We start from the raw sequence: 9,208 nt of genomic DNA, 5'->3' as shown, positions 1-9,208 counted from the left end.
TCCTCCGTAAAATGCGTTGCACACATCTGAATATTTGGTTTGAACTGTTCTGGAACAGTGTTGTACATACATCTTAACCACTGATGTCTAGTTGTGTCCTCTTTTGGAAAGCCAAACGAAGTAGTTTAGCTTTTACAACAAAACACACAGCGCCTTCACGACATGGCGGCGGCGAATCAAAGTTACACCTTCTTTCTTTGCGTGAACATTTGGGTGGTGTTATGCAAATATTCCCACACAGTGACGTAGACATGTGGGGGCGTGTTTAAACGAGGCGTTTTAGGAGGGCATGGACCAGTCTTAACTTTTATAAAGAATATCTCTTTGGGTTTGAGACTTTAGTCTTTGCAACTTTAGGGATCTTATCTATTCACGAACAGCTTGTAACACTCCAAAGAGAAAGGAAAACTTGAAATCGCATCATATGACTCCTTTAATGATTAGAATATGTTCAATAGGAAGGAAATCCTACTTAATGGACTTGATCCATTCTTCCTTCTCCTCTGGTGTGGGTGCTGATATCCTGTAGACGACGTGGTTTCCCTCCACCACCCTCCCATCTGCCTCGGTCTTACAGGCCTTGATCACCTGACCTTTATGGTTGGGATTGTACAACTCGAAGCAGTTCTACATAAGGAAACAAAACATAAAATGTAAGGCATGATGTTTTCATGATCTTGTTCAGCTCTAACTATCAAGTTTGTTTGGGCACTCACAGGTTTCCTGGGTTCCTCCACCTCTCTGATGCTGAGGTTCTCCAGAGGAATAATTCCACGTGGTTCCTTGTCCTATAGGCAGGAGAAACCCATCAAAATGCATCTGGGATGAGAATAACCCCTCAAACTCTCAGGACATGGTGCCTAATCCAGCAAAGTTCAGCTCCAACCCTGATCAAACACAACTGAACCAGCTAATTAAGATCTTCAGGAGCAGCTGATGATTACAGACAGGTGTGTTGGATCAGGGTTGGAACTGAACTTTGCTGGAAGGTGGATCTCCAGGAACAGGATTGGCAGCCCTGGTGTACAGTACACCCCAGAAACAATGTACTTAACAACCCATAAATAACAAAAACTACTTACTGTTGTGTACTCAAAATAGTACAAGCAGTTGTCGGTCAGAATAAACCATCTCCTCTTCCAAGTTTTTACTCGCCCACCTGCAAAGCAAATTAAACAGAACTTATGAACCATCAAACAGAAACTAAATCAAGGTGAATGACCCAATTTCTGAGCAGTAAATGACTAGCGCCAATGCAACAATAACATACAGCTCCTGTTTCTCATTTCTGGAATATCCTCAACAATATCTTCTGGTGGAACACTCATTTATTTGCAAATGATCTGGCCAAGTTTAGTTCTGCATATTCACAGTGTATGATATCTATCTTTTTCTATGTTAATATGTTCTCCCATTCCAGAAAACTGTAAACCATGAATTACTTCATAAACCATGAATTGGTTGAATTTCTGAAGAGTTCGGGACTGTCCTAAATACCAGCCTCAGCCCTAGTGTTCTTCATTTGAGTGACATAATGCAACATAGACAATTTATCTCCAGTGCAAGCTCTGCAAAAGAACACATTGAAGCCATGAAGAGGCACTCTGGATCACCCTTCAGATTCATAACAAATGGAATACTATGGTCTAGTGGACTTCATGGACACATGCAATTGAAGGACACAAGTCTACATTAAGTACAGTTTTTAAGACAGATGTGGCCTGTGGCAGTGGTTGGATATGTCAGTGGTGTAAGTTTGGGCAGGACTACATGCTTCTTAGAACAATGGAAGATGGCAAGACAATATGGAAACTTGTTCGGAAACAGTAAGCCTTGTTGAGACTGTCACTCCAAATCTGATTTGTGTATACGATTGGAATCTGATTTAAATTACAGTCCACACTGTGTATCGCAACTGCTCAGATCCGATTTGTGTATCCCATTGTGCTCTTTCATGTTACTGAATACCTCAAGCGTGTGACGGAAATGTTACGCCCCTTACCATACTGTGATGCCGTGTCCCGGCGCGACGAAACAACACCAATAAAACCCATTATAAACGGGCAATACATTGGCAATACGGTTTGCAATGTAGATGTTGCCGTCGCGCTTTTATTTATATTACATCTAATGTGGAAGTGGCATAAAGGTAGGAAGTTGGAATGCGCAGATTTATTCCATGCTGCTGTCTCTACCATTCTCAAAACTCAAAAGAGACCAGCAGTATTTTGTCAGTTGTCAATTTCTGCTTGAATTGCACTTCGCAACAACGCAACCTTGTTTCTGCGATGTTTCTACGAACAACGTCTGATGTGTCCTATCATAATAAAGGGCAAAAAAAAAAACATGTCTGATGTGCTTACATTTTGCGTCGCGTGAGAATGTGAAAAAGCTACGCAAAATCCGATCTGAGCGGTCAGACTGAAACAAATTTCCAAAAATGCGATTTGAATAGAATTCCAAACCACATATGAATGTAGCTTGAAACAGATTTGGAAAAATCTGATTTGATGTGATTTTTTTCGCTCTGTTCACACTTGCATAATATGATCAAATTCCAATCTGATTATTTGGATATAAAAAGGCTTTAGTATTTTTGCAATTTTATTTGAATCCTTTGTAGTGCCTTTAACAATATCGTCAAGGACCGAAGTGGAGATTCCACATGGAGATTCTCCTGAACCTTTCAGAAAACAATATACAGCTCAAATATGTGACTGCTCTGCATTTGTGCCGAGCACAGAGCCCAGTGCACAACTCCTGACCATAGCAAGCGAAAACAGAAATGTCTGGGAGCAATGCTACGACGATGAGGGAAGTTATTTGAGACAGATGTCAAAGAGAGCTTGGATCACAGCGCTACCCTTATTTGGTTTATTCTTCAGAAACAGTCACGTAACAGTCTTTTACAAAAAAGACAGACCTTACAAGAGTGTTCTAGACTGCCTTTTACGATTGAATTAGACGCCGAGTCTCATTGCAAATGTAGAAACGCCACTATCATGCTGTGGAAAATGATACATAGATATAATCATGCAAAGCATCTCTCTCGCGCACCCCCACACACTGCATGTTCTTATATACATTAAAGCCTCGGACTCATCTACAGTCATATCTTTCCTCTGCTGTTTTCTAGAGCGGCACTCTTCTCTTCTGTTTTTGGCTGCTATAACATGGTGTATCCAACACAACGCTGCCGCGGGCTTATCTACCCCCTCTCCTGACTCCAACATCTCCAACCCACGGATGCTGAACGCACATCCGCATGGAAACGTACTGCATAGAGAGAGAGATTATCTGCAGTTCCCTATTTGCAATTCTATTCCCACATCATACTTTCACTGTCTCTGATGTCCATCTGTATTATGCCACCTCAGTCACAAAAGATGGCAGCTTGAGAGTCATTCAAAGCACCAGTGCAGCTCATGGCAATGAAGGCCACTCACAGATGGGAAATGAGGGTCGTAGTGATGTTTCATGGCACGTGGCTCTCAGTGAGGGAGCTGAATGGATGAAGGAACAATGACACAATCCCAATGACTCTATTAACATGCAGGCTTCTGTTAGTTCCTGGCCTACAGGGCAAAGATCAGGGTACCTTCATTTGGACAATGCTTTGAACAATATGTGTCCAACAATAATGATTGTTTATTTATGGGGATTTATATACATACATACATGTTCCAAACTATCATTCACCAACCATCCAGAACTCCATCCATCTGCACCATCCATTGTATTCATCAGTGAATAAAACTATATAAAAATGAGTCTTCATGTATTTCTACACCCACTGTAAATGTTTCGCTTTCAGGTGGCTGAAATGCAGCTTTATGCACAACTGCCAGACAGCTTCAAATACCTGTTTGCCGCTCAATAGTGGCTTTTTTATAGCTTTTTAATACAAATAATTTGTTTGACAGAAACTTTCCTTAATAAGCTTTTATCTGATCGAGTTCTTCTGTGCTCTGAAACATTCACAAATCTACTGACAGTTCGATAATCTCTATTCAGTTTTCACAAAATATTAGTTGTTTTCATGCTTTTTGCAAGTTGTTGCACTGTTCGTTAAATTTACATCTTCAGAAAGATCTTGCTTTCTCACCATATTGCATTAGAACTGTGACTTGCTTAATAATGTGGAGCAACCTCTTCCAAGTAAGTTTTCCATTTACCTAAGAAGACCTGGTAAACTATTTAACAAACCTGTCTGAGATTGCTGCCAGTTATCTAAAAATAGATGAGAAAAAAAACAAACAGTTTCTATGAAAAATTGAATCTGAATTTTTATTTCACTGAAATCCTACTGAATTGTCACTTGCATAATAATTTGGAACACAGTGTATAAGATACAGTTTACTTAAACCACATCACCCTTTTGTGACAACATGCCCCAATAGCATGTTGTCACATTATATGGGGTAAACAAATGGAACGTGTCATCAAATAGCCTAGCCTTTTCAAATGTTAGGAAAGTTATGAATTACAAAAAATCATAAAACATACTTGGTAACATACAAAAAATAAAACCTTACTATAATTCTTCTTTATTACTCCTCCTATACACTCCTATTTATTATAGAAATTATTGTATTAAAAAATCTGTTGAGAATTTGTTGAGACAAAAAATACAATTTTTGTGATGTTCCTCATCTGGAAGTCCCTTTGGATAAAGATGTCTGCTAAATGAATAAATGTACCATAATTTTGGCCAATAATAAACTTTATAAATTCATAACATTTCACACACATGAAACTTGCTCCAACCTGATATTTATGAAGAATCTCATCAAAAACTTATTAGTTTCAAAGACTTTGTGACAACTTCCCTGTGATAACAGAGAAATAATTACTGTTGATATAATTAACAGGAAATTGATATAGATACTAAACTGATGGTCACATTATTTGATTATTTCTTGTTATATAGAATTATTTAAAGTGGGGAAAACCATAATTATTTGAGTGGAAAAAGCTCCCCACCGCTTACTGCTGAGGGGGACACATAAAGATTGTGTGGGTATAATGTGTACCTTCATTATTACAATGTATACAGGACTCCTGGGACATTACATAGTAAACAAGGAATTTGTGTGTCCCGAGCCAAACAATACAGCTGAGGTGTGACGCTAAATCAGACCATATGCACTAAACTGACCTTTGACCCCAGCAGCAGCAGCCAGCCAGAGTAGAGCAACCTAACAATATACCCATCCCTACAGACAGGAAGTAGGAAGGCCTTGAATGACAGTCAGGAAAGGATCAATTAAGGTTACAGGAGATGAAAAGAGGTTGAGATGAGGGAATGATGGGATAGATCTGTCCTGTTACGTACCTCCTGTAGAGACAGCCAGTCACGGGACAGAAAATGAGGGCAAGGGTCAAAGGGCAAAGTGTGTAAGGAAAACAAGAAGGAATGTTCAACATCAATACATGAGAAACAAAGCACCACCACAACATACATTTAGGACAGAAATGACACACATAATGTTAGGAGATGGGAGACGGGACAACAGAAACACACAAACAAGTGCCATTTGATGCTTGACAGACAAATAAAAGAGGCACATACAAATGAACTACAACTACAAAACACCTTCTGTATGGACAATCCCCTGCTACAGGGATTCATGTGCATCCAGACCCAGCTCCATACAACAACTCTAATCTTGTATAGCCAGACATTGAACTATCAGCATAAAGTCTGGTCCACACTGGAGCTTATTCAACAGCTGCACACAATAAAAAAAATCTAAATAACAAGTCATAGTTTTGTTTTCACGTGCCATTTAGAGGTGGGTTCAACTGAAATGATTTTGAAATAACACTAGGGACCAATTCTCACTATTAACAAGTTGCACATTACTAGCATATTGACTGTTTATTAGTAGTTATAAAGCACGGCCATATTTTAGATCCCTTAATCCTAAAGTTAACAACTACCTTCCTAACTATTAATAAGCAGTTTTTTAAGAGATTAAGGAAAAAGTTATAGTTAATAATAGTAAGTTAATGGTGAGAATCCCTACACTAAAGTGTGACCCAGTTTACTTTCTACTAAGTGCAAAATCACACTCAAACAATATTTATCAAAGCTCTAAGGTCATTTCAGATCTTTTAAACGCTTGATACTAGTAAATAATTATTAATAACTATTCTATTTTAATTCTACTTTATCTATATTTATCTTCTTTTTTTATAAAAAAAAAAACCCACTAGCTTTCTATTTTTTCTATTCTATCTACTTGTTTTTCTTTGTGTGTGTGTGTGTGTGTAATGTGTGTCTGTGTGTGTGAATATGTATATGTGTGTGTATATATATACACCTTGCTACGTGTACTGTGTTAGGCTAACCGAGACTTATCATTTTGCACTTATATATTGTTGCTCTTTTGTTAGTTTTGACTGCTTTTATTTTGTCATTTGAACTTTAAAATATATTGTTGCTCTTTTGTTAGATTTGACTGCTTTTATTGTCCTCATTTGTAAGTCGCTTTGGATAAAAGCGTCTGCTAAATTACTAACTGTAAATGTAAATGTAGTAACCTGCCAAAAAAGACGAAATACAGTAATTATTTTTTTCCTCAGAATCTCTCATTGTACCACTTATAAACATAACTTTGTAACCAGGCGGACTAAAAAAAAGATGTGTAATGTTATCCAATCAGATTAGAGTTTGCCAAATCCATTTTACATCAGATTACAAAGTAAAATAGGTTGCCGCTTGCTTAAAGTTTCAATTGGATGTTACACATCTTTTTTTTCTTCATTATGTGTCCCTTCTTCCCTTGCCAGATCCAACAGAAGCCCATTCCAGGACCTCATAATTTACAAATTAAAGTGCTCCTATTATGGATTTTTGAAAATTACCTTTCATGCAGTGTGTAACACAGCTCTAAGTGAATGAAAACATCCTGCAAAGTTTTAAATCTGAAAGTGCACCGTGTATAAAGTTATTGTCTCTCAAAAGAAAGAGTCGACTCTGAATCATTGAAACGAGTCGTTTTTAAAACGAATCCCAAGCTGTTTCATGTTGACGTCAACATGAAACATTAGCATATTGCCTGCCCACTTGTTGGTCTTTTCGCCTTGGTCTGAATGAAAATGCAAATTCATTCTTTGCCACTAGGTGCCGCTTTTGGAGCGGTAAAATATCGGTTTCCCCGGTAACGCTGTACACAAAGCAGCACTGCGCTCACAAACACTGCTTTATCAGGCATTACAGGCTCATGATGAAATGAAAATTAGACAAATCGGACCAATCACCGCAGATTAGCGTCACGCAAAGAAGGGTTTGGAAAAATGAATCGTTGAGCGAAGCGTTTGGGAGTCGTTGAGCAAGTAAGGTAAAAATAAATGCACATTATAAGACAATGAAAGTGTTTTTGACCTTGCATGCATGCCAACCTGTTGTTGGGGACTCCCAAAACCAAAATATGAACCCTTCATTACCCATAATAGGTGCACTTTTTTAAGTACCACAATCCTGATGTTTAAAAAGTTAATGCAATAGTAACAGCAGAAAGTACATTGCATTCTGCTTGATACTTCTGCTTTCATCCTATTCTTGTCTCCCCACAAAATGTTTCCCTACTAAACTGCACACTTTTCATGAGTGGCTGTAACTCTATGTGTCAGGCGCTCTGTCCCTATGAGACGGCGTACTACTGCTGAAGGAATCCCTCGCAGTGAGGTGAAAAACCCATTAGGATGGTAATGAGCAGCACTGCGTTCACAGCTTTCCCTGACACCACCTACAGGCTCCAACACACCTCCAACAGATCTATGTGGTGTAAAACCACAACTCTGCAGAAAATATCAGCCAAAGGAGCTGTAAGAGTCTGGTTCTGACCTAACTTGAGCAGCCAGCCCTCTCGGTCCGGGTTGAAGAACGTGTGTGTGAGATCGTTGCCATCATCTTCAGGGATTTTGAAGGGCTCGCTCTTGATGCTCTCGTACAGGTTCTGCGAGAGAGAAGGGACATTAGTGCTTTTAATGTACGCAGATGAACACATATATTTAAAACCGTCCTATGGAAAGTGAGAGAGGAAGAAGAAAGAAGAGAGTAAGTCAAGTTCTTGCAGTTAGTGCTTGGCCCCCGAACTGGGCTTTTCCAGCAGAGAGAAGAAATTCTTACTTCAGCTAGTTTATCTGTTATGTTGTGTTATATCATTCATCATTAATGGCTTAATCTATAATTTCAGCATTGGCAATCAGAGATCCAGTGAGCGGCTGTTACCCGGAGCAACTCCTCTGGCAGGTCTCCTCCGTCATTAATGCCTCTGTTCATGGAGATGAAACGCTCTACGGCAGGTTTGTCCCGGACATTGGGATTGTGAAGACTTGTGTTTAACATAATGATGGCAAAGGACAGAACATAACATGTGTCTGAAAGACAAAATACATATACAAAACTCAATAACTACACTGACTAGAATACTACAATACCACACATTATTTGTCTAAAATATCTGACACATCTGTAAAAAAACCCCCAAAAAACTCATCTATGTCCGTTGCAGCCCTTCACTCCATAAACATCACTCCACTTCTTTCTTTCTTTCTTTCTCTTTCTTTTTAAATTTTACTGACTCCAGACAGTTTCCACAAAAAAAAGGAAGCATGAAAAAACAGTTTTCAACATTGATAATAATATGAAATGTTAATAATAATTGAGCAACAAATCAGCATATTACAATGATTCATGAAGGATCTTGCGACATTGAAGACTGGAGTAATGTTGCTGAAAATTCAGCTTTGCCATGACAGGAATAAATTAAATATTCAGATATATTAAAGGGGTCCTATTATGCTCTTTTACAAAGTCTTAATTTTGTTTTGGGGGTGTACTAGTACATGCTCTCATGCTTGGTGGTTCGAAAAACGAATTTTTTTTTTTCGAAATGTGTTGTGATTGGTTAGCTGTCCCAGTGCGTTGTAATTGGTGAACAGCTTAGACGATGTTTCAGTACTGCCATGCCCCTTGCCAAAGCAGCAAGTTCAGTCTGCTCCGGTATAGTTAAGGATGGTGTCAATATTGCCATATCAATTTGAGCCGGATTCAGACCCCAAGAATATTGAACAAGAGGATCGAGCAGAACCTTTGCACGCATGGATATGTGACCCTGGACCACAAAACCAGTCTTAAGTCACTGGGGTATATTTGTAGCAATAGCCAAAATACATTGTATGGGTCAAAATTATAGAT

General features: G+C 38.7%; 1 protein-coding gene across 1 annotated transcript in view; it reads right to left on the bottom strand.

Moving 5' to 3' along the window:
- The window catches only part of cyth3b (cytohesin 3b), a 43,546-nt gene that overhangs the window by 3,988 nt on the left and 30,350 nt on the right, over positions 1 to 9,208 (bottom strand). Inside the window, exons 8-12 of the mRNA XM_016499889.1 lie at positions 8,240 to 8,388; positions 7,853 to 7,964; positions 1,083 to 1,159; positions 717 to 788; positions 473 to 627 (exon numbers count right to left, since the gene is read on the bottom strand). Of these exons, the coding sequence (XP_016355375.1) occupies positions 473 to 627; positions 717 to 788; positions 1,083 to 1,159; positions 7,853 to 7,964; positions 8,240 to 8,388 (565 nt within the window). The remainder of the gene's footprint in view (positions 1 to 472; positions 628 to 716; positions 789 to 1,082; positions 1,160 to 7,852; positions 7,965 to 8,239; positions 8,389 to 9,208) is intronic.

Source organism: Sinocyclocheilus anshuiensis, unplaced genomic scaffold (genome assembly GCF_001515605.1).
Source record: "Sinocyclocheilus anshuiensis isolate Anshui unplaced genomic scaffold, SAMN03320099.WGS_v1.1 scaffold178, whole genome shotgun sequence".
NCBI classification, from domain to species: domain Eukaryota; kingdom Metazoa; phylum Chordata; class Actinopteri; order Cypriniformes; family Cyprinidae; genus Sinocyclocheilus; species Sinocyclocheilus anshuiensis.
The sequence above is the reverse complement of the archived record's forward strand: the minus strand, read 5'-3'. Positions and strand labels throughout refer to the sequence as shown.